Below are 26,567 nucleotides of genomic sequence, written 5' to 3' on the forward strand. Positions count from 1 at the left end.
GTTCTTTTTTTTTTCTTTTCTTTTTTATTCTTTTTTTTATGCATAGTGTAATATTATGATTAATGGAATGATGGCTAATATGAGAGAGAAAACAAAGAACCTCCAGCAGCATATTTGTCACAGGGACATGCTTTATATCAAGACATAGAAAACCATGAATAAAGGAAAAAGAAGTGGTTGTATACCCTTTTGGAGCACTTAATATAATTATACACCTAACCAGAAAATCTTAAACAGAGGAGAAAAGAATCGTTCCAAAGATTCAATGGAAAAATAAATATTCTGCAAACAGATTTTTTCAAATGAAAATACTCTTTGAAATCAACATGTCTGAGAAGACCTGTCTATAAAGCAAGAAAGTCGGCCTGAGGAGGTAGGATGGACTGAGGGACCTACAGGATGCGTACCGTTTCCAGCTGTTGACAAGGTTCACATCTTAATCTCGAGCCATATTTTCCTAACCAGATGTTTTTTGGTTCCTGATCTGAGCCAGACCTCAACATAGCGCTGACTCATTGTAAAACATCATAATTTTTTGTTGATTCTTAGATTTAACTACTAACTTAATACGTTGAGTTTACTATTGTTGTTATTCTGGTATTGGGGGAGGCATGGCTCAGAGGTAGAGAGGCCGTCTAGCAACTGAAGGGTCGCTGGTTCGGTCCTCACTTCCCATGGTGACCATGTCCAAGTATCCTTGAGCAAGATACTGAGCCTCTAATTGCTCCTGGACTGGTGACCCGTCCAGGGTGAACCCCACCTCTGTCGGCTGGGATAGGCTCCAGCCCCCCCCCCCCCCCCCCCCCCACGACCCTCAACGGATAAACGGTATAAAAACAGATGAATGGATGGTTTATTCTGGTATATTCAGGCATGACCTGCATGGGGTGCTCTGAGAGCTGCTTGTTCGTTATGAGCCACTTGTTTCGGAACAATAAGTTGGAAAGGTCAAATGTCAACTCCCAAATGTATTTTTTGGAGTTGTGGTGAAACGTTCCTCTACAGTAAATCAGGGAAATGAAACTGGGGGAAAACTGAGGATGTAATAAAACCTGAAGAGAATCAGGAGAGTGAAGGGAATAACAATTACAAGAGCAATTTAGCATCATCATAGCGCACGTTAATAGCCCGGCTAAAAGTGATGACGCATTTCTTTGTCTTAGGTCAGAGAATTTGAAATTAGAAAACAGGAAAAACAAATTACTGCGACACCAATTAACAAGACACATGCAGGTCTCACGGTCTTCAAGAAATACTCAGGACAACATTAAAAGAAGAAAACAAATGACACTTGTTCAAAGAAGTTGATGGAGATTAAGCTCCATCAATTAAACCAGAAAAACAATATGTTTTACGCGTTAAATCCTTAACAACACTATATTTTTTGGAGTTATACGAATGTGAAGTATAGTTATTGTGGCCAAAATAGACTTTGTTGTACATATTTTGAAATTAAAAACAACAGAACCACTGAAGTAGTGGAGTTTCCTTGTGGAGGCAGACTTCTCATAACATCGATTGTTTCAGCCGGATCATGTGACTGCACAGTCGTCACCTACATCACATCAATTCAATGAATTTCAAAGTTTCTGACGTTCACATTTATTTGGATTTGAGAGTTAAACTACGCGGTTTACTCCAGCAGTTTTCCTGCAAGATCAATTACATTCACACCTTGTTCTCTCAGATCTTGCTAACCTTGATCTCATTTGTTGACCCTGTTAATTACCGAGCACAGAGAAACAGCAATTCGGACAGATGGCATTTATCTGCATGCTGTTTACTAATGCAAATGCTGTTTTGGAGAACACTTATTTACTCGCTGAAAAATGGATTCGTTCGTGTAGTGTCCCTTTATGTCCACTAGATGGCAATATTGCACCAAATTCAACCACGTGAGGGGTCACCGGATCATTTCAGTGACCTGAGGAAAAGTGGCAGAGGTCATCATAGTGAGAGAGTCTCTTCTGATCATGTTTATTGATGAAGTGACAAATACTCATTAGGATGCTTGACCAAATTTAGGATTTTTAAGTGTATATATACATATGTGTGTGTGTGTGTGTGTGTGTGTGTGTGTGTGTGTGTGTGTGTGTGTGTGTGTGTGTGTGTGTGTGTGTGTGTGTATACACTATCTTAACATTGTTTTCTATGAAACTTCAGACCACATTTGAATTTCTAGCGTCTATATTTAATGTCTCCCGGAGAGCATATTGTCAGACATAAGGCCCATTCTCATAAGCATATGTCTGACTTATACAAGCGGTCATTTTACGAGTCTTCCATTCAATCAGGCCGTTATTATCATCCGCCCCACCTTCTGATTTACCGCAACATCTGCTGCTTGTGCGGGATGCGCCTACAACTCCTTTCTGATCACTTAGCTGCTTCAAACTGTCTAATAAAGTTTGAACGCACATTTTTTATAGCCCTCCCATATGTGGACACACACGCTCTCACTCACTCACACACCTTCATTACAAGCCGCCCGCGTTGTAATTGTCAGAGATATTTTGCGGGCCTTATGTCTGCGGGTGCCACGGAGTGAGTAAATCACAGTATTAACATGCTGGGATCATTTGACAGCTCTGTTTTTGGATGGTGGGATGGTGATATTTGGGCTAACGGAGTGTGTTGGTGCTCGGGGATATAAATATAAACCACCCGGGGGACCAGGACTGTCCGCGCTGACCCGCATACCGACCAAGGCAGACAGATCATGACGAGAGGCGCGCAATCAAACAAATGTGCTGAAGGATAGCTCGGAACTTGTGTGTGTGTGTTTATTTATCACTATTTTCTATACCGCGTCCTCATGTGTGCTCATATTTCTCCTCTCACAGCAGGAGACATAAATAAACAGACAATGAGACGATGAGATTATTGTGCCTCACCTTGACCCTCAATGGAGTCTCTAGCTGCTGGATGCTCGGGATATAAAGTGCCAGGAAAAAAACAAAAGATTGATTGATTTGGATTATTACAACTCAAAAGGACACAAATGTAGATTATATCCATATTTTATGCTTGATTTTTGATTCTTTACTGCATCCACCTGTCGAATTTGCGCACTTCCTGATAGACATCTTAATTCTCTCCAAGATGCCCTGCTGATTAAAACGCCTCATTATTTCAATTCCATTATAATTAACGAAATAGTTCTTCCTGAGTGAACGACCACTAACTGGCTGAATCTCACCATCCATTTAAGATAACGCAACACTGGAACATGCGGGGAGCAGGAGTAAACAGATCTTATAGTAACCGTGACACTGTAAAATAAAATAATGTCCTCTGTATGGAGAAATTTGTATCCAGGCAGCACAGACCAGCTCTAATCCTCATATCTTTGTCGGCTTCCCCGCTGTATTTGTTTAAAAATCGAAGCTCATTTCAAACCATTGAAGTACCAAGTCTTGTCTTCTTTTTTTTCTGGAGCCGAAACTTTCTTCAGCTCAAAATCTGCTGGCGTTGAAACTTCAGTTCAGAAGCGGTTCCTCCTTTCCTCAGATGAAAACAAAAATCCATCTATCTTTCTATCTATCTATCTATCTATCTATCTATCTATCTATCTATTTACACATTTTTAAAATTTATTTTAAATGCGTGTTCCTTTTCCAACATACAAAAATTCGAACAGCCCTATATAACACACAACATATATAACCACTGTAAATGTCCATATGTGGAGTTGCAGTAGTTGAAAAACTGATTTCTTTCTGTACCTAAAAATGAGTCAAACTCTCTTGATCAAACGTGCTTTCTGAACTTTGTTTCTGTGCTGTTTTGGAAGCAGGTGTGGTTTGTCTGTGCCACATTTTGATCCGCAGCTCAAGTGTCAAAAGCAAACGGACGAGAGATCCAACAACCACCCACCCAAACTGAACTAATGCGGTCCCTTGATGTTTCATAGCCGTGTATTCTTTAATTGACAAGTCTAAACACATGCACAAATACACACATACACACTCACGCCGTGCACAGCCTCCGGTTAGAGGCTGGGGCGGGACGAGGCGGGGACAGCAGCAGCAGGCGGGCGGGCGGGCGCGCAGCATGCTGGTCGGGTTGGTGGACAGCTGATTGTCCGTCTTATTAAGAGTGTTTGGAGGCGTTCCTGTTCGCCGTGTCAACCACGCCCCCCTCAGCCACTCTCCTCTTTGGCATCCCAGAGATGGTCCAAAGTGATTCCTCAGGGAAGAAAAGAGCGCAAATGAGCGGAGCCGAAGCTGACGAGGAGCAGAGCCCAGGACTGCCGCGTAATTGCGCCTAATCTTCCTCTTTCTTCACGAGAACACAGTGGAAGACTTTGTCAATAAAGGAGCGGAGAGCGTGTTTCATCTTCCTCCTCTCACCGTGGACTGCTTGCAACCAAAGCTGACGTTTCTGCTTGTGTTTTTGTCAGCTGCACCTTGATCCGGGGGACCGTCGCCAACTCGGTGCAGCCTCTCTCATCCTGCTCCCCCTTTCATCGCGCTGTTCATCTTCAGAGCTGCAGATATTTCCCCCCTTTTTTTTCCTCTCCTGGAGTCGTTGACACGAGGTGCAGCTAACCCTGGAAGCTGACAGCTCCCCTTTTCCTTCCACATGTCGCATCTTTTGTTTACTTTGAGAAACAAACGCGCAACTAAGTGAAATAGACCCCGTCACTTTGCTCCTCTGACAGCGCGATCAAACAGACGCGAGAGAGAGAGAGAGAGAGAGAGAGAGAAAGAGAGAGGAGGGGAGGCAGGAGACAAGGAGGAGAGAGAGAGGGGAGAGAGTGAGAGAGAGATATCGGCTTTGCGAAGGTGCGTTTTGATGTTTGGCATCCACGAGAGCATCCAGAGGAGTGGGAGTAGTATGAAAGAAGAGCCCATGGTGGCCGGGATGAACGCGGTTCGGACATGGATGCAGGGCGCCGGAGTGCTGGACGCCAACACAGCCGCCCAGAGGTGAGCCCGAGGCGGCCTTGGCGCTGCGCTGCCACCGGGGCGTGGAGAGCGGGAGGAGAGCGGCGGTATCACTTTGGGCAGCATGTTCCCAGAGGACGTAGTTGTTGGATAACCACTGTTCCCGCTGGCTTCACCAGTTTTAGCTGCAGGTCCAACATGATGAAAAATAATTTGGAACATTTATGGGCGGATGCGATTTACTTAAAATATTTACAAATCGGTGTGTGGGGAAAGTGGACTTCAGCTTCGCGGCTCACTTTGATAGTTGTTTGTTTCAGCGTTCTTCAATGATTTCGAGAATATTTTCAGCCTTAAAATGAATATAAATTGTAGAATATTTTAAATAACGTTAAAAGTGAAAATATTTTAGGCCTAGCATGAGTTTAATTGATGTACTCAAACTGTCATTCACACTGGCATATTTAATTCCGTTTGGTCTTTCTCTTAATAATTAACTCGTGGGTGGGATTATTAAACATTTGTGCGCGCTGGAGCGGGTGTTTGTAATTAAATTAATTGCTGTATTGTAGAGTGGCCAGAGTCTTCATTATTATTATTTATTATCATTTATTATTATTATTATTATTATTATTTATTATTATTATTAGGGTAATTTTTCTGGGGCTTTATATGAATTCACGTTGGACGGTACTGGTTTGTGCTTGTGTCCGCAGCGGCGTGGGTCTTGCTCGGGCACACTTCGAGAAACAGCCGCCCTCCAACCTCCGCAAGTCCAACTTCTTCCACTTCGTGTTGGCGTTATACGACCGACAGGGTCAGCCGGTGGAGATAGAGAGGACCACCTTTGTCGACTTTGTAGAGAAGGAAAAGGTGAGAAAAGAACTTTTAGCAAATGGAAATCGTCTGATAAAATGCAGCCCTCAGCTGGCACAATGAATATATTGTGTCCGGTTGGTAATAAACGAGCAGACGTGCGTTCACAAAGTGCAGCAGACGCACACAGCAGGGATCACTAGTCCTCAATGCTCATGTGACTTTTACATTAAGTTCTGCCTTTTCTTTATTATTCTGCCTCAAAAACACATTTAGGCTCATTAGATGGAGACGTAAATCAAACTGGACTTCGTTGCCTCTAATGATCTGGAATAATATTTTATGGCGGTTCTCCTGCAGCTGCTGTCACACACCATTTATTTATGTTTTAAATGCCAATATCCGGTTTAGATGATGTGAAATCTTACTTGTTTGTTAATAGAGTCAAATTGTAATGATAGATACGTGTTTGATTCATCAGCATTTTGTTTGTTTCATTATTATAATCATTATTGTTTAGATCCAAACTACCGTCCCACAGAAGTGACGTATCTTAAATTTACGCTTGAATTTGCTGAAGTCAAATTAGTAGATTTGTAAAACTAATATTATTGTTATTATTATTACATTGAATTCTTTATGTTTCTAGAGGTTTTTTTTCATTTTTTTTTCAGGATGTCAGTAATATGTTAGCAGATTTGAAAAAGAAACGCTCAGATCCGATTTTTGGAAGGCAATTTCTAAAACTTGAGATTGCATAAACTGTCCACGAAAAACTAACAAAAAGACTGATCCGTTTTTTTATTCTTTTGTCTGTGTGGTGAAAAAGAAACGAAGTGAAGTGATTAACATTTCATCGAGTGGCATCTCTAAAAACATCAAGTTGAGAGCAGCAGCCGCGAACTGACAGCGTTCTGTTTGGTTTAATTTTTGGTAGGAAACGACGGGGGAAAAGACCAACAATGGCATCCATTATAGACTTCAGCTCCTCTACAGTAACGGTGAGTTTGGCGTCCAAGATTTTTATGGGACAATAACAGAAGATGAGTGATTGGACAAATCCAAGAGAAACAGCCCAAATCAATCATATCCCGTATTTTCTTAATTGTTTATCACGAAGAATAAATAAATGATAAATGGTTTTAATAGCTTTAAAATCTATTTTTTTGGATTATGATTACAATTATTATGACCATTGGTCGTGGAGAAACAACATTGCCAGAAGAGCAAAATAAAACATCTCTCCTCTTTTTAATCATTGCTTTACTTCTTGCCCTGATTAGATTATTAAATTACAGTTTAGAACATTTTATTTTTAACAGTGTGGTTATCTTCACGAGTAAAAGTCTCCGGACATAAAATGAACAAGAGTTGAGGTCTTTTTCAACTTCCAGGCAAACTGAGAATAGAGGAGTCTGAACTCTCTCTGAATGAATAAAAGTGCATTAAAGTTTTCCTTCAGATGTGATTGTTTGATTTGATGATTTGTCTCCAGGGATCAGGACAGAACAGGACCTGTACGTTCGTCTCATCGACTCCATGACTAAACAGGTGAGATTTTTGTGCTTTGAACTATTAACAAATTCCTCTCTCCATCAGTTGTGTGCCTGTGCCTGTGCCTGTGCCTGTGCTGGTCGGGCCCCACTTCCAACCAGTTGCCCCCCACCAAACCCCCCCAAAACCCCCACCCCCCCTCGCCCCGCTGCATGCCTGTGTCTGAGACCCTCAACTTCAGCACAGCACAGCCGGCGTGATAAACGACCTGTCTTACCTGTGGAATACATTTACAGAGGCCCAGAAATGTAGAGGACATGTGTCCTCATACTCTACCTCTGCACTGCAGCCACTAAGTGCTGTGTGTGTGTGTGTGTGTGTGTGTGTGTGTGTGTGAGCGCGCACGCGTGTGTGTGTGTGTGTGTGTGTGTGTGTGTGTGTGTGTGTGTGTGTGAGAGCGCACACGCATGTGTGTGTGTGTGCCCTCGCGTCTGAGAGTTTTTGAGAGTGTCTGTGTGCACATGAGTGTGTGAATGTCTTGGTGAGGCTCAGATCCAGTTGTGTGTCAGTGTTTGGGAGAGACAGTGATGCATGCCAGCTCACTCTTTGAGGACCTTGACCCTCATTTCCTCAATGTGAAACAGAACAAACTATCCCAGAGTGTGTTATGGTCAATTCAATCACACAAAGAACTAGCGAGCAGCACATGTGGGCTGCTGGTTCAAACTGCAGGAATTCTCTGTGAGGATGAATTAGATAACGCAGAAAATAAACCTCCTGAACGCCGTTTTGATATCAGGTCTTTTGTTTTGCCAATTGTGCCTAGAGTGCCATTAGGCTTGAAGAGAATGCGCCGTAGAATGAAAGGAGTAGGAGGGGATTTAGTCTGTGTGTGCACATGGATATGATAGTGTGTGTTTGCGTGTTTACCTCTGTGTGTGTGCATGGTGATCACAGCCCTGGAGAGCATGTTGAGTGGGGTTGGAGGGGTAACCAGACTAGATTTTTGGACGCTGTGCTATATGGACCAGATGGTGCACTATACTCCAGTCTGGCAGTCCAACTGCTCACGGTACACCACATATAAACATACATGCACACACAAACACATATGTGCACGCAGGAGTGTGTGCATGCATTTGCGGGCGCGCACGCACACACACACACACACACACACACACAAATGCTTTCTTTCTTACTGTCAGAACAGAGCGTTCCTGTTCAGCAGGACTGGATTCCCACGATACACACATTTGCCAGAGACAACGCTACTCCCAGATTAAAGACACAAACTCACTTTTTCTTTTTTTGGCTCATGCATCATGTTCAACCTTTTTCTGCCACTTATAAAAATATAACATACAGTTGTTTTATTTTTTGTCTTCCTCCAGGCGATTGTCTACGAGGGCCAGGATAAAAACCCCGAGATGTGTCGGGTTCTCTTGACCCATGAGATCATGTGCAGGTGAGTGAAAACACACCCAGCAACATCTTCAGCTTTTCCACACTGGAAGTGTCACCATTGGTATAAAGAGGGGGCAAAGACGTGACGAGCTCTGCTAAATTACAATAGAAATCATATCATTTTCTTCAAAGTGGGTTGGGGAGATGGGCCCTGGCCTATTTCTGTTAGCAGGAGTGTGTGTATGTGTCTGTGTATATACGTGTGTGTGTGTGTGCATCCCTCTCATGTTCAGCTAATTAGGACAAGGAAAAGCTCATTACTCAAACCCATCCTCCTTATAATACATGCAGTTTGCAGTGTCCTGACAGTGAGCTATGTGCAGAGGAGGACAGACTCGAATTACACTTACAAATAAAGACACAAACGTGAAGCAAAGCTCTACCGTGTGTATTCGTAGTATCAGTAATAAAGGCAGCATGTGAGTGTCCCTCACAAACCAACAGACATGTAGAAATACATGTAGAAAAATGACAAAAATGGCTAGTGGCAAAAGTGTAGCCACTTCCTGGTTATCACACAAGGCAATTTAGACCACTTGTTTTCATATGCTGGAGGAAATGGTCAAGATCAGAAATCTGATCCGGCTCTGCAAGCCTCCTGTCCTGGGGGACTTGAGAAAGTAAGGGGGAGGGTCAATGTCTCTCCTCCCTTCTCCCCCAATTCCTTCTCTTCCCCCTGTTCTGTTTCTCTCTCTCTCTCTCTCTCTCTCTTTCTCTCTCTCTCTCTCACACACACACACACACACATACAGTAGATTCACACATGTAGTCAGATACAGGTACAGACAGGGAAGAGCAGGTAAATGCGATGGTGGGGCACGCAACACACTGTGCTGCCGTCAAATCATTCATAAAGGACTCGTCACATCAGTATGCAACCCTCTTTTACCCAGCATGCACTACTCCCCAGGTCCAGTGGGACCACTCTGTGACCCACTTCTGAGCGAGAGAAAGAGCAAGAGGGAGAGAGGCGGGATGGAGGGAGGGGGACGAGCAGCGAAGAAAAATAGAGAACATAAGATGTCTGGTTGTGTGATGTCTGACAGAAATGGAGCTAACCTGAGCCCCGGAGGCTGATTTAAGTTGGTATCCAGCCTGATTCAGGCTCACTGCTGTTGCTCCCCCAAACTTTGCCTAAAATCTCCCTGCTGATCTCCCCTGCTATGGCAGTCTTACCTCAACAAGCCCTACACAAATCCGACTCATGATGTTTCTTCGACTTCACACCAGTCTCACGCCCTTTTCACACTACTTTCTCTTCCCTGAGTGCTTACCTGACTTCCTCATGCTCTACTGGGCCTTGTTGCTCACATTTTCTGATTAATTCTCATTTGTCTCTGCATCCCTCCACCACCACCACCACCTTGCAGTCGATGCTGTGATAAGAAGAGTTGTGGCAACAGGAACGAGACCCCGTCAGATCCTGTCATCATCGACAGGTAAGCTAACTCGGCCCTTTAACCTTTGCAACAAGATGCTGCAGGGTGGCTGCAAATATGATGTTTGCTTTCATGAATCATGTGCATGTTCTCTCTGTTCCTGTGAGGGTTCTCTCTGGTACTCCAGCTTCCTCCCACAGTCCAAAGACATGCAAATGCAGACGAGGCTGATTGATGCTCTAAATTGACCGTAGGTGTGACTGTGAGTGTGAATGGTTGTCTGTCTCTATGTGTTGGCCCTGTGATGGACTGGTGACCTGTCCAGGGTGAACCCTACCTCACACCTGGAAGCTGCTGGGATAGGCTCCACCCCCCTGCGACCCTTAATCAGGATAAGCAGTAGGAAATGGATGGATGGAATCTTGAAGAATTGCATCCTGGAACATATATATATATATATATATATATAAATATGTATATATATATACAGCAACATTAGTTTGAAAACTCCACTGCCCCCCAGAGAGATGTATTTGACATTTAGCAGTAAAAATGAACCTTTTTGTCCTGAATAACACAGACCACAGGTTGTTTACGTTTCAGCAGCCATAATCAGCTGTGTAATCAAAATGTGTGAAGCAGCAGTAAATAATATTCCAGTGGTGTGTGTGTGTGTGTGTGTGTGTGTGTGTGTGTGTGTGTGTGTGTGTGTGTGTGTGTGTGTGTGTGTGTGTGTGTGTGTCTGGCTGAGGAGCAGTCACAGAGCTCTACTTCATGTGTGGTCAAAGAGTGTTTGTGTGGTTGGGCTGATGAGTGAGCTGATGAGCTGTTGGGGTTACAACTACAGTCTGGAGTGTGTGTCGGAGTATAAATCTCAATCTTTGTGTTCCTAAAGATTCTCTTCTGCTTTCGACGCTTGCACACACACACACTCCTGCTCTTTTCTCTGAGTGTTCACCTTTCCCCTGCCATCATAAACTACTCCTGACCAGTGCAGCAGCTTGCATGATTTACACTCAGCATGGAGAAAAAAAAAAAAGTGCAGTAGATTTACAGTCAGGCATGTGTTGTGTGGCACCCTCACCGTGTGTGGCAGATTATTTGTTTACACTCCAGCAATTGTTGAAGCGTGCAGATTTAGAGCCTTTCAAGATAAAAAAAGGAAAAAAAATCATCAGAATGTGCCACGACTGTATTTTGTGATCTTTAAGCTGTGCAAGTGTTATTAGGCTTAAATGAAGTGCAGTGTGGGTTATTTAGGTTTAGAATGTTTCACATTTGCATGTGTGCTCTTGTGCTTTTGTGTGTGTGTTTGTGTGTGTGTGTGTGTGTGTGTGCGCGTGTGTTAATGAGGCAGTGACCTGTGCTATCTGATGAACACAGCTGTCCTGTTCTCACTGCTGCTCTGTCAAAAGCAACTCTTTACCTGTGTGTATGTGTGAGTGTGCGCCACCCTGGTTCCGCTCCAGTGAAGCGGAAGGCCTCACCTCAGTGCTCCCTGAGACAGCTGCACCCCACCACGTGGCCTCAGACAACATGCCTGCCCATCACTCTGTGCCACATTTCTGATTTTTGTCTTCATGTGTTTGTACTTGTTGAATTTCTCATCGGTGCACCTGCTCGGCCTGCACGGCGCCGTCGTGTAGCGTCAACTTTCTTGTGCACAGTTTGAGCAGAGCCACCTTAGCAAGACTGCAAGCAACTTTCCCACATGGAGCATGTGTTGCGGTGGCTCACTGACGGTATTCCCCTGACGCACCATGGCTCAGGTGTGAAGGCAGCATTAACGAACAACAAATTAGAACAGGGGGAGGGAAAAAAACAGCAATATCTCTGTTTTCCTCTCCAGCGAGCACTTTCTGGACAGGAAAATAGGTCAGGTGAGAGGAGTGTGATTGGAGGGTTGGGGGGGTTGGCTGTTAAAGGAAGGACTGAAGGGGAGTATGAGGAGGAGGGTTCCTACGTTTGCTCATTTAGTACCAATATATTCCTGGCAGTTGTAATAATCAGGGATTCATAAACAAACAAACAACTGCGATGGCGAAACTGACTCAATTACCACGAGTTCCCCTCCTTCAAATTCATAAAGAAATACCATCAGCAGCCCCTCTCCACCCTTGAAGTTATTTAGTTCGTTAAATAAGGGCTCGTTAGCCCTCTGCTGTTTCGCAGAGATGATTAGATTTTACAGCCCTAATTAGCCGGGCTAGCTCGAACTCTTCTGGAAGAGTAATGGGTCTTATTGCCTAATTAGCTCTCTCTCGTTAAGACAGGAGAAACAGGCCACTGCAGCAAAATCGCTGGAATGAGGAAAAATAAAGTCAGCTAATGAGAAACTTATTTGATTGTTAGGAGAACAAATCTGGTACAGTGTGGATCGGCAGCGCTCTGGGTGCTGCGCTCGCTCACTGGGAGAATCGCGCACACCCCCTCTTTATCTTGCCTCTTGTTGAGGAGAGAATTTGTTTGGGCATTAAAGTGCCTACAAGGAGCAACACGAGGCTGATTTTAATTATGAGGCATATTTGTTTAGGCTATGATAGCAGAAAGCACTTACATTTCTTAGACTTTCCTTTCAGTCTGTCCTCTCGCCTCAAATGAGATTCATCTTACATGAATCAGCCAAGGCTGAACATATCGAACACCATATTTTGTGTGTATTTAACCTCCAGGGTGATGAGTTTCTGCAAGTTCAGGGAGACCCTCGTGTGACATGTTGTGTCTGTGCTTGACACTGGGCAGGGGAAGCAGCTGAAAGGTGAGAAGCTCCTGTGCGCCTCTCTATGTCTTCCCCAGGGGAACATGTGGTCCACTTTAGCCTCTTATAGAAACAGGATAATAAGAGGGGAGCCCTTAACCCCTCCACCTCCACTTCCAGCTCACTCCATCACTCCCGGTTTGCATGGGGTTAATCATATGCAGCCACTGCCTGGATGAGTTTCAAATCATAAACACATCTCCCTCTCAACATTTTTGCTTTCGCTTCAAAGAGCGCTTTTGCTAATGTTCTCACTGCATCACATGATTGTAGACTAATCTCTCAACCCTTCTCTCTTTTGGGGTCTGCCTGTCCCTCCAGCCCCATGTGTCCTCCCCTGCCTCCCACCACCTGTGTCCTGTGGCGCTATCCTGCTCGTCCAGCTCCCACAGGCCTGCTGCAGGGTGTCCCCCTGGCAGGGAGAACCTCATTTAAAGCACAGAGAGAAACTCTGTGACCAGAGATAAGGATCCACTGGGCAGCCCTGCACATCCCATGATCCTCCTTTCCAGTCACAGGGTAGGGAGGGGGTGTCAGGTCTACATGCCCAGGCGATGTTATTTCAGGTTTATGGCTGTTTTTGAGTGTGTGTTTGCGTTTGCGCACACTCCTGCAGGCCGCTGTTGATGTGGCCCATTTCCTCGCATGCGTGTCTGCACTTGTGTATCCGCGTCAATGTTGGTTGTTTCCCCCAGGAGTGTGTGTGAGTGTTGATAGAGGCCATTTCCTGGTGAGTGTGTGTGTCTTGAGTGAAGAATGTCGGGCAGGAAGTGCTCCTCCCAGGGAGGATGATGTCATGGCCGACGGTTTCCTGTTCTGTGAGCAAGTGGAACAGACTGACTCATGGGTAGTTAGTCCTTGTGGACCAGGTTGTGGTTCTTGTCTTGACTTCATCAGTGCTGTAGTTGGCCTGGTGACACATACGGGAGAAGCAACTTCTCTAGATGGCTAGCAGTGTTTGTTTGTGTGTGGTTTTTCTAAGCGCGTGCAGTTCACTGCATGGCTTGTTTGTCTCTCTCTTTGTGGGGAACCCCCTCATTGTTTTGGTTATGTTTGGATGTACTTCCTGGGGTGAGAGGTCATGTGTTGCGTTGGCTGGGCTAACGTGCGCTAGTGAATAATGTATGCCATTGACTTTATGTCAGTCCCTTCCAGTCCCCCAAGCCGAGCCCACCCATGTTTAATTCATCCACCTCATTTGTGTGTGTGCGCGCGCCTGCGGATTCACGTTTGTGTCATTTAGAGGCCCAGTCTGCACCTGTCCAGCCATTAGCCCCCTTCTCATTTGCATTTGATGCTAATGTGGTTTACTGGCAGCGCCTTCCTTTCCTGCTGCTTAGTTTCACTTTCATATCATGACTGTGTCAGTGAGGAGGTGAAGACACACTTACTGTACAGCTCCCCTGCACTGGTTCTCCTCGTGTCTCTGACATCTGAATGTTGACTTTTCTGTATTTCTCAGGCCTGTTTCATAGTGCACATGATACCATTTGCTTCTTTTATTGTACTCTTTTTTCCAGATGTTTTCTCCAGGATGCCCTCTCTGACCACCCACCGCCGTAGGCTATCTCTGTCTTGACAGGGTGCCAGTACTTTGTTTGATAGCTCCGCTTCTGTTTTTGAAGACTGTATGATCTCCCCTGAGTTTGTTTCTCTTTGGGGGAAAAGAGATGTGTGCAGATTGTCCCACAGCTCTGCGCTCCTCTTTAAAGGAGGTTTTCTCGTTAAGGTGCTTGTTATGGGACGCTTAGAGCAGGACTGGCCATGAGCTGGCCGTGGTGTTTGTGCAGGGCTCAGGGGCTAAGAGGCAGAGTTGCTGGCTCATCAATATGCACCTCCCTCAGGTGCTGGCCGCCACACAAATCTGCCTCACACACACGACTCATATATGCAGATATGGGCATATGTAGTCTTATGTGGAATCTTTGGGATTATCAACCACTTTTGTTACAGAATAATGATCACAATGTAGATAGTACACCACATGTAAATTAACAATGTCTAACTTCCCTCTATGTTGCCGGCACCCTGCTCATTTGCCAGCAAAATCTCCAAAATGAAAACAGCCTGTCCGCCATGTTGTCACCAAATCCAGTGGGGCGAAACAGATGTCTGAGCATGAAGTAAAAGGAGTGTTTTGTTGTTAACACAGCAGTGTTACAGCAGCCTTAGATTAGAAGGCAACAAGCCCAGTGCATTCTGGTTTTTGTAGGTTTTCTACCGTCTCCCTGCTCATGTAAAACCAATTTCAAAAATAGATAATCTTTTCTCCTGCGTAGACAGATTGGTTTAATGAAAAGAGTATCTTTCTAGCAGTGAACACTTCTTTTAGAATCCACAGGCATAAGCTTACACACACACATTTTGACCTGCAGTTCCCTGCATCTGTTTGGTTGTGTTCTTTTTTCCCTGCAGTGGTTTCCCCCTCAGGGTGGGAGGAAAGCGCGGCCCCAGGGGACGGACGGCTGCGCTGATTGACAGCAGTGAGTTAGGAGGTCGAGGAGCCTCTAAAACAACGCCGCCTCTTTTTCTCTTCCTTCAGCATTCTAACCTTCCAACAACTGGCGAGCTTTCAACTGCAAACAAAAAAATTAACACATCGTTCCCAGAACTGTTTTTTTTTTGTTTTTTTTTCTGATATGAAACATCAAATTAGCAAAAGCTGTTCTTGTTTTGTGGTGAGGAAACAATGAGGGGTACACTGGAAATAGGTGTATTTGATTCTTAAGTTTGTGTATTACATTGTTGTGTTTTAATTCACTCCCCAATAACTGAGATGCAATCACACTTTATAGGTAGTAAAGCTAATGCTCCCCAGCTGAATGCAGGTAACAAACTCTTAATTAGGTCTCATAAAACATAATTTACAAATGTCATAACAATGAAAAGTTCTGGGTTGTAAATAGCAATGCTGAGCTCTATTTTCTCTGCAAACTGCTTTGTCATTACTGCCTAGCATTCCCTGTTTGACCTGGCCACTCTCCTTGGTCATTCCCTCTGCCTTTGTGCCAGTGTTTGTTCTGTCCCAGAATGAAAGGGTTTGGCCGGCCATCGCTGACCCAAATGAGTAGCGTCCTACTTCTCTGAGAGCTATTTAAGACATTTTTGGTGTGGAAATTGCAGGCCAGTGAGATAGAGATAGAAGGGGAGTTAAATAGAATGAAGATATATTTACCATTTGAAAGGCCGCATGTATGACATGTGAATGTGTGTGGTACTGCGAGTGGGAAAAGAGCTACATTTCCCAGGATTTAGTCCGTGACTTGCCCTAGAAGATGCGCTCAATTTGCTTTTCAAATGAGGCGTGAAGAGCACGAGCCTCTTGGTGTGATGCTATACGTTTGTGTGTGTGTTTGGCAGGCTTTGTTTTTGCAATGCTCTGATGTCTTTGGACACTCTGGCTGCTCTCTAGCGCGGCTCGCTAAGTGCTCTTGCACAGCCGATGTGTTACACGGCTGTCTGTGTTTCTGCTGTAACTGAATAGACACACCAGCTCGTGGCAGTCAAGGATACTCAGGCCTCCGCTCTCAGCAGTGCAGCGTAGCCTCCAGCCGCCCTGATCCGAGCGCTCACTGATGATTCATTGTTTACTGATTACTTCTAAGTGAGAACACAGACACTGCGCCTCATGCCAGCTCAATACCCCCCAACCTGGCGTCTCACTTCCTATCAGCCGGTTTCCATTGCAGCCGCTCCTCTGGTACTTTACCTCAGCGCTGTAGCCCAGGATGTAAGTCCAGGTGTCCAGGATGAGTGCTGGTGACCTGCTGTGCCCGAGCAAGATGTATAGTCTGGATTGTTTTTCATCAATCTGTCCAGGAAGAATGGATCGCTGGCCAGGCGCTGTGAGCGGCGCTCTCAGTTTCACACGCCACAATGGAAGGAAAACCTGCACCGCATGGGGGAGGTGGGGTAGATATGTAGAGTGATAATGGTGCTGGGATACTGCAACAGAAAGTTAGTGCAACTAGATTACAGACAAGATCTTTTTATCCATATGAGATTTTTCTTTTTTCCTGCAAGGGGATGTTTCACTGTCATGAAAGATACAGTACTCTGCTAGGTTATCTCGTAACTATGTCATTATCTTTAAATTGAACCTTTTCATATCTGCTCTTACAGAGGAGTTTTATGACGCTGAGCTTCACTAATTTGAGCTGTAATGTTAAGAAGACAAAAACAAATCTTCAAGGGAGCCATCTCTGCCATAATTAAAACCTAAAGCAGGGACGTCAACATGCAGACAGTTATGGTCAACAGCACAGTTCGATCAAAGCGACGTTATATATTCTTACATTCTTAATATATTCTTTTTACTGTGCATTAATCATCAACAAATGAGACCCAGCACATGTCAGTGTTTCACTTCAAAAAGCAGCACTGAATTTAAAGGCCTTTGTTTGTGTTTATGTAACTGATGAGGGGAGACAAAGTAAGGCGTAGGCAATCGACTGAGACACTTTGTTGTTTTACACCGCCTCACCCCTTTGTGTCTGTGCTTGCTAACGTTGTTTGTTTGTTTACTGAGCGGCTTGACCTCACTGAGAGGAATGTTCACTCGTTTCTTGTGTTTGTCTCACTGTCTGCCTCTGATTTTCTCCATCCATGTGTCTCTTCTACTATCTGCCCCTCTGTCTATGTCTTTCTTTGGTCCTCCCGCTCCTAACTCCACTTTTTGTTTTGTGGTTTCTTATTTTTTCATCCTTTTTATTGGTTAATCACACTTGGAACCTTCCCATGTTTGAACACTGCTCTGCGGCAAGCATGTCTTCCTCGATCCCGATGCAGGAGAGAGTCACGCTAATTATCCCAGTTATTGGCTTCTCCGACGCAGGAACTGTGATTTACATGAGGTGACATTCAGTTCAAACACACAGACCTTCACAACCTTTTTCTGGAAAACAATTAGCAGCGCTGCTTTCTACTGTGCCTCCCTCCTGTACCCTCTTTTCTTCCCGCTACACCACTCCCTTGCTCTCTTCCTCTGGCTATTGTCTCCGCACAAACACTGAAGATTTACTGGCAAAACACTGAGGTGTTTGCAATGAGGCGAAATGTTCAGCAGGGGTGCGGCTAGAGATTTTGGGCCTTGACTGAAAACATGCTACAGGACCCCATCCACCATTTATTGAAATTTTCTGTTACGTTTTGCAGGCCCCTGACAGTGCAGGGCCCTGTTTAGGACCTCAAACAAAACTTGTTTTAAGCAGAGACTCTTTATATCTGTGCAAATTAAATTTTGGTACAGAGACGGACCTGCTTGGGTTCAGGAGATTTTCTTGGCAAAAAAAAATGGTCTTACTGCTGCAAGATCTCCTCGATCACTATTGTTCAGCAATTAAATGCACTGGCAAGTGGCGGTTGGTCTTTGTGGTGTATGTGCCCCCCCCCCATCATCATCATTGGGTGGCATGGTAAAATTGACAGTGAGTAGTGCAGCAGTTTATCCAAAGTTTAACAATTTGAACTCTCTGCATGTGCCTGCTCTCATGTTTGTGGCAAAGCATAAAAACATGGCATTCCTATTACAAACATGTAAAAATATACACTTTCATCAAAAACAATGCGTTGGAGGACACGCATCCCTGGATGTGTGTTTTAAATGACAGTTGTTCTTTCATATGATGGTTATAGAGGGGGTTGGAGGAGCTTTATCAGTAAATTGACATCACTTTTGCAGCGTTGTAAGTAAAGCTAATATATAAATGATGGCAAATCTGTATAATAAGAGAACTGTGATGTTGAGCTGCACCAATTTTATACACTTTTTCCACGTTTCTGACCTGAGAAAATTCAAGATACGACTTACAGACAGACATACAGCCCACACACTCGCTCTCAAAGACAAACTTGCAAGTTAATGAAGCGCGTCTCTCTTCTGTCATGATGCCCGTGTTAGCATGACAAGATGTTTACACACACAATCACGGCCGAGCCTCTGATGTGGTCCGGGATGAAAGTGAGATGAGAGTGGAGAAGAGAGTGCAGAGACGTGACGGTGGCTGCTGGCTGCTTTTCTCTCTTTGACAGGAGGACAGTTATAACAGTAGCCCACCGGCTTCAAGAGACAAATAGATGCAGGGAGATGTACCTGTAGGAAGAGGCTTTCTTTCTACGAGCACATCTTTGAATCTGAAGGAAAACAATTAGATCCACTTGCTTCCTCCTCATTTCACAGTGTAGATTACAAATGAGCAAACCTGGCATTTATCACATTACTACAAACATTTATTAAAGCCGGTTCCCCTCTAAAGCTGCAGAGATAACAGTGGGTAATTGCAGAGACTGGCTCTATTAGTTAAGTATGCCTAATGTCACTGCCTCCGAGCATTAATGGACGCCGTAGTATTATGTTCCTGCGCTCATTACCACCCCACTCCCCCTCAAACAGATACACACACAATCACACACATTCTCTCCCCCTGCATTGACCCTGCAGCAGGAGTCGGTGCCACTCTAATGAGAAATGGAAAACACTACTCCACATGCTCTAAGACTCACACACACACACACACACACACACACACACACACACACATGCACACTCTCGGCGGGAGCCATTACAAGGGGACAGAGGGGTACAACAGTATAATCACACACGCCCAGGGAAACAATTGTGCTGTTATCAGAGTGATCACATTATAAAAGTTTAATAAACACCAAACGGCCTAATGGTGAATTAGCCTGCATCTGCCCTGTGTTGTGCCAGGCTATAATTAGTGATTTAACAGAGACAAACAAATGTTTTTCACCGCAGCGTTTCATAGTCAACACATTTTCACGTAGCCGATATGCCTTGTTCAGAGCAAAAAAGAAAACTCAGTGATTTGTGAGGTTTTCCATTCTGTGTCGTGAAGACACCCAAAAGTCACCCTTGTTGTCCCTGAAAGGAACACAAACAGTGCGCCGCTGAGAGCAGGGTTTGGCTCGAGCCCCAGTCGGTTTTCTAAGTGGCACTTGAGATGTGTATGGAGAGAGGCGGATGAGTGCTTGAGATGGTTGAGGAGGAAAAAGTGAAAGAGGGAGGAGGAGGAGGAGATGGAGAGAAGAAGAAACAGAGGGAAACAGCAGTGAATGACGTGGAGTAAGTTACTCAAGAGGGGGGGAAAAAACAACTCTTCTTGTCTCTGTGGGGCAAATCCAGCACTTGTGTCTCTATTTTAATATGTGTATGCGAGTGTATGTGTGCATGCGAGCACATTTTCATGCATGTGTATGCGGGAATTGACGTTTAATCAATGGCAATTTGTAATTTACAATCACAAGGACCTATCACTTTTTATACGCCCTCCATCCTGCCTCATCAATTTTACATCAGGACCCAGACTCTGAGTGTGAGGGAGCAGGGGGGTGAGAAAATGGCTGAGGAGAGAGAATATGGATTTGGTCCAGTGTGTGTGTGTGTGTGTGTGTGTGTGTGTGTGTGTGTGTGTGTGTGTGTGTGTGTGTGTGTGTGTGTGTGTGTGTGTGAGTGTGAGTGTGTGTGTGTTTGTGTGTGTGTTTGTGTGCGCATGCACGCGTGTGGGGAGGGAGGTGGGGTGGTTTGAGGGGTGTGGAGGAGGGCATCTGCTGAGGTTGTAGAAAACATTGCTTCCAGCATACACAAATGTGCAAACGCATACCCTACCTGACGCGTGAATGTGTGTGTCTGCGTCTGGTATGTGCATGTCTGACTGCTTTTTGTGTGTGTTTATGTGTGTGTGCTCACCCGCTGAGTGACAGCTCAGTATTGATCTGTGGGAGGCCCTGGTGTCATTAGACCCAGTATGGACCAGCAGGCACATGTGGAGGTCAGGGCACAGTGTGTGTGTGTGTGTGTGTGTGTGTGTGTGTGTGTGTGTGTGTGTGTGTGTGTGTGTGTGTGTGTGTGTGTGTGTGTTTGTGTGTAGAGGAGCAGGGGACCAAGTGTTCAGCAGTGACAGGCTCAAGCCTCTGAAAGAAAATCAATCGTGTCATAAGAGGAAGGTTTCCTCCAGCCTCTTCTCCTCCTTTCTTCCCTCTCCTCCTCCTCTTCCTTTCTCACCCTTTCTCCTTCTTTCTTCTTCTTTCCCTTTGCAGCTGGTGGAGCATCACCGGACCCTCCACTTGAGACTTTTATCACTTGCTTATTTCTTTTTGGAGCCTCTTTGCCAAACACACACACACGCACACAAAAGACTCCTGGGTCAGGACAAGGGTTGCATGTGTGATGTGCGGATCAATCTTAGGGGTTATCCAGGCAAAAGGCGCCATTAGTGACAGAACTGATCCTGGATCATCCCTCATTAACTAAAAGGGCACAGGGGCTGTTTGTCCAGATAAAAGAAATGACCCCGAAAGCAGCACCAATTAACTGAGAGGGAAGCAAGGAGTCAGATTGCTGGTATGCGTATTTTGTTTATTGCAAGTTTAATTCCAAAAGTAACTGATTCGACTTTGTTTTATTATGAATTTCACCTGTCCCTCAGTTATTTATTATTAAGGATGAACACACACACACACACACACACACACACACACAGAAGGGGCAAGCATCCACCTGTTCTCCTCTCTCGCCTGAGGGCACTAGTATGGTAGATAACAGTTTGAGTGAGCCTGCTGCAAAACACTAATCAGACCTAACACTGCCTAATTAGCACAGAGTCCACTGATTGGCTTACAGCAATAATTAACACAGGTGAGAATAATTAGCTCCCCATAGACCTGTGTGTGTGTGTGTGTGTGTGTGTGTGTGTGTGTGTGTGTGTGTGTGTGGAGGATGTTATTATGCAGTCTTGTTCCCCAGTGAGGCTGAGGAGGCAGAGAGAAGAATCAAACTCATTACTGAAACCAGGCCAACCTGTGTTAGGTGCTCTGCTTTCCCACACCCGCAGAATTAGCCATGGAAAGATCCACCTGCCATCATTTTCCTCTCTGTTTCTGTGTGTGTGTGTGTGTGTGTGTGTGTGTGTGTGTGTGTGTCTTCTTCTCCCTGATTTTGTCTGTTTTCCATTTCTCTCTCTTTATGTTCAGCTCCCTGTTTGCTGATGAAGGAAGGTGCATTTGAGGAATCTCACCGCTAGGTGAACCTGCTAAGATGAGATGAAACACAGACATGGGACATCTTGCTCCCTTATACTGTCTCTTTGGTGGTCTACATCTCCCTTTTATCAGCTTCTTTCAATCTCTCCTCAGAATAGTAAGAATAAAAACGTTGGCAAGTGCCATCTTCCTCCTCTTATAAAATCCTGTACAGTAGCTGGAGCTTTACTCTCCCCCTCCATAAAAACGTATTCCGTGCACTTCATGAACTACTACTTACCTCCTGGCTGTATATAGAAGATATTGAATCATGCTCTGCTGATGTTTCATGTTGGCTCTCCAAGAGAAAGAAAGAAGGGTATAATGAGAAAGACAGAGAGGGGCCGACAAAGAAAAGAGAAGGGGAGTGTTTTGCTGAAAGCCTGGCCGTCGTTCATCAGTCTGAAGCAGCATGGTGTCCTCCTATTTTTACCAAAGTGCTGCTTCTTTGATCACGCCAACATCACAGAGAGGAAGACGTGCACACAGACAATCAGAAGGTTTTTTTATTGAAGCACAATTGACGGCTTGTCACTTTTCGCTCCAAGGCACCAACGTTGCCGCGTAGTTAGTTAGGTGCTGCACAGGGAGACAACGCACACCTTCAAGAGCTTTGTGTGCTAAATAAATAACAAGCGAGAATGTAAATTGGTGTTTTCCTGGAGTGTGTGGCTGTTTCTTAGATGTATTTTTCATGTCAAAACATTTTAGAGTGGTTTAGGGGTACAGGATGTACGAATAAGGAATTTAACCCCCCCCCCAAACTGTGCACATACATGCTTTTACTCTTCATATGAGGATCTCAGGCGCATCGTCACCTGACCACAGGTGCACCGGCGTTAATATGAGGCTGACTCCTTCCCCCATCTCTTCCTATTGTTCTCAACCCACCAGAGCCCAGGGGGGCACTGGCGGCAACATCAGCCTACAGCATGAAGAGTGACACAGTAGGAGACGAACACTCGTTGTTGGATTACTGTTCTGGAGAATGACAGGACTCCCATGTTCACTAGATTTGTTTTTTTTTTCTTTGTTTTGTTTTGCTTTGTTTTTAGTTGTTGCATTCTCTCCTGTGGTAAATGTATAACTCTCAAAACAGGCAGTTGCTACCTTGCGTCCCACCGAGGCTGTCAACACACCTCTTGCCGCAATGTACACCACATCACGAGCCGCAATCGTTCTGATGTACGTATGAGCAGAATGGATCTACTCAGAGGCAGCTTAAAGGCATATAAGAGCTGTTAAAGTGGTGTTTATGGGTGGCATTTGCATAGTGTTCATAGGCGTTTCTGCCTGCCTCCTTCCCGTGCGCGCACACGCACATGCACACACACACAAACACACACTCTGCACTTTTCCCTCCCAAATACACCCCAACAAGCCTTCCTCCTGACTAAAGCAACAAAATGAAAGAAGGTTGATTGAGGCAAAACAAGGAAGGTTGTTTTTTTCATATTTCCTGTTTCAATAATTAATATGCATGAGTTTTATGGCCGCTTAAGATGCGATCAATTATTCATTAACAGCATGTTAATTGCATCCACAGTCGTGAATATTTAACCAAACACTAAATCAATGGGGTCGAATGAGCAGCAATATGGACACTTTATAAGCTTTGCCAAAATTAGGTTAGGCTTTAATGAAAAGCCCAGAGAACAGATTGAGCGGGGGGACAAATGTGGTGAAAATGAAAAAGTAAGAACTTGAGGAAAAGGCAGTTTATGTTTAGAAAGCAGATATGAATAAATGCAAGGCACTAATCGTACAGTCTTTTCTTCAGCTTTGACTCTCTTTATTCGCATCTCCTCCTTTTTTAAATGGAGGGGATGTAATCTCTTCATCTCTTCCCAGCGTAGCCAGCCTTTCTCGCTCTCAAAGACTCCAGACTCCTTTGTCCTGGATCTTTGTGCACTCGTGTGTGTGTGTGTGTGTGTGTGTGTGTGTGTGTGTGTGTGTGTGTGTGTGTGTGTGTGTGTGTGTGTGTCACAGCGGTGTCTGGACGCTGACATTTCTCTGCTTGGATAACCATCGAGCCCTCTGTCCCTCTGTCCCTCCAGCCATGACGCAGGGTAATGTCACCTGTCAGTCTCAAACTCCTACTTACAACCAGTGTCCACCACCACTACCACCACCCCCCCTCCCACACACACACACACACACACACACACATGCACACACACACTCCTCCCCAACCCACATGGAACAGCACCCACCAGCCCAACACCCTCTCACCCTGACCCCATGCAGCAGCTCCTCCCCGGACCTTACCTGGGAGACAAAGCCTCCCTCCCACTCCTTTTGTCTTCCTCGCCAGTACCTCATATGACTCCATATCCGCCTGCTCTTTCACTGCCTTATATCCAAATGGCAACCCCACCTCTTCTTACCCATCGCATTTGCCCCCAGGGCTGCAGAATATGGAACGGGAAGACATCCCATAGTGAATGGGAAAGTCAGGGGTGGGAAGTTGACTTTTTGCCCAGACCCTGGTGCCTGTTTTCAATTACTCCCCCAGTACAGGCAGGGTGGAGGTTTATGCGTTATATGGGAATGTAATTGACTATAACTGCCCTCTTAACATTAACCAGGTGTACTAGCTGAGTGTGTGAGATTAGGCCCCGGGTCTTGGCCATTGTAGTGTGTGTTGTTGGAGATGTATTTTTACCCCGCTCCTGTGAGATGCTGCCCATTAGCACCGCATTTAAATCTGCCATATTTTCCTGTGTGGGTTTGTGTTCACACAAGTTTGTGTATTTTAGGTTGCATTGTGCATCTGCCGCCATGTGAATATAAGAATGAGAGAGAAAGTAGTAGAGGCAGGATACAGATCCAGCCAGCTTCAAGGGGGGCCTGACTTTACAAGGACAAAGTCAAAATGGGCCCTTTCACAAGGCTGACACACTGTGATTTGTATGTATAGTGCTGTGCAGCCTGCGGGGCACTAGCCCAGGGGCTATCGCAGACACCGAGAACAGTGCACGGGGAGGGGGAGGTGAAAGGAGGGTGTGTGTGTGTGTGTGTGTGTGTGTGTGTGTGTGTGTGTGTGTGTGTGTGTGTGGTGAAAAGCAAAGCCTCAACAGGCTGTCAATCAAACCCTGGCCACAGCCTGTCACTCCTCGATAGAGCTCGTCCAGGGGAGAATGGGAGTCCCAGGGACCCTGAGAGGAGAAAGGAGGAGGTGCTGGAGGCAAAGTGGATGATGCAAGGAGGAGATGACTGTCCGTCTGTCTCCGTGACTCCAGCTTGATTTGATATTTGATACCGAGCATGTGGCATTTGAATGCAAATCTATTTGGACGGTCCCACTGTCTGATAGGGTTAAGAGGAATCTACTGGGGATATGCATTTGTGGGCGCATGCATGTATGCATGCGTGTCAAGGGGCTTTGGTTCAGAGACACAAAATGAGACATAGAGGAATTATTCAGATGCATTATATTACTCGACGATTCAATTGCATCAGGCACTTTTGCTCTCAAAGCAATATGAAGATATTTGACTCATAATAACATACAAGATAATGACTCTGAGGTTACAAACATGTTTAGTGTGGTGATCTTTGACTCTTTGTGGTTCAAGTAGGATGCAAAATATATTATACACTGCTGGGTGTTTGAAAATGTGAGCTTGAGCAGGATAATTACTCTTCCCCATGTGCACGAGCAGGATTGTGTTTAAAAGCAAGCATGCCAAGTAGGTAGACAGAAGGACAGATAGACAGACGGATAAAGCCGGTATTACTGCAGTATGGAAATGCGAGGCTCAGTTCCCTCCCAATTAGAGCAGTGACTTCTGAAATGCCATAATACCCATTAATTAGCAGGCTGCTATTTTCTCAGTGATTTGACTAATTAGTCTGCGAGGCTCTATACTATCTAGACCATTATTATTGGGTTGAAGCCATGCAAAAACACACACATACACACATGTTCAAGTTGACGTACAAGCGTGTTCACATCCATGTACTGTACAGGGAGAAGAGATACAACAATTTCCCCACAGTTGAGTGACCCTAATTTAAGTGACACCATTACACGCTTCAGTAGCGGCATAGCACAGCATGAGAGAGTTAATGGTGAAGAAGGGATGTTGATAAACAGGTACCCACCAGCCGCCCTTGTCTTCCCCTCTTAATTTGTTATTATATGTTGTTATTTACTGATAAACAAACACTGCCCTGCCCCCTCCTCTGAGAAACAACAATCCCTTGTAATGACTTGGCATGTGTGTGTGTGTGTGTGTGTGTGTGTGTGTGTGTGTGTGTGTGTGTGTGTGTGTGTGTTTGTGTGGCGCTTTTCTGCTCCACAGTCTGTCAGTGTCTCCCACCAGACAGACAGGCCACTGACACAGCACCACGAGGCCAGGGAACCTTTTCAATCACTCACTTTTCCCTCTCTGTCAGGTGGCAGAAAGGCCTGATTGATCTCTTGTCTCTTCACCATGGTAAAGGAGTGGAAAGAAGTTGTGTTGTGTTGGAAAAAATGTCCGCCATGTGTGACATGCACTTTCATAAGATTATTAATCATGGTCATCAATAATGCAGCCCTGGCCCTGCTGTTGGTCGCCAGGCAGCTTGTGTGTTTGCATTCGCACATGCAAGTGTGCGTTCACACCCCTCGCAGCCCGATGAACTTCATAAGTGTCCCATCACCACTTTAATCAAATTACTTATGAACCAAAATTGACAGTTTTCATTAATTATAAAGGATTATTCTAATTGCGATTCAAA

The 26,567-nt window shown here is 45.0% G+C and overlaps 1 protein-coding gene across 3 annotated transcripts in view; it reads left to right on the forward strand.

Moving 5' to 3' along the window:
• Window positions 1-4,552: 4,552 nt before the first annotated feature.
• Window positions 4,553-26,567, forward strand: part of LOC147250816 (transcription factor COE1-like) — a 53,503-nt gene continuing 31,488 nt past the window's right edge. For all 3 annotated transcript variants that reach the window (XM_086223104.1, XM_086223106.1, XM_086223107.1), the window contains exons 1-6: window positions 4,553-4,931; window positions 5,606-5,762; window positions 6,643-6,706; window positions 7,201-7,256; window positions 8,591-8,664; window positions 10,034-10,102. In XM_086223104.1, the coding sequence (XP_086079230.1) occupies window positions 4,798-4,931; window positions 5,606-5,762; window positions 6,643-6,706; window positions 7,201-7,256; window positions 8,591-8,664; window positions 10,034-10,102 (554 nt within the window). In that variant the 5' untranslated portion in view covers window positions 4,553-4,797. The remainder of the gene's footprint in view (window positions 4,932-5,605; window positions 5,763-6,642; window positions 6,707-7,200; window positions 7,257-8,590; window positions 8,665-10,033; window positions 10,103-26,567) is intronic.

Source organism: Aulostomus chinensis, chromosome 13, assembly GCF_037954235.1.
Source record: "Aulostomus chinensis isolate RoL2024-O1b breed Wild chromosome 13, RoL_Achi_v1.0, whole genome shotgun sequence".
In the NCBI taxonomy this organism is placed as follows: domain Eukaryota; kingdom Metazoa; phylum Chordata; class Actinopteri; order Syngnathiformes; family Aulostomidae; genus Aulostomus; species Aulostomus chinensis.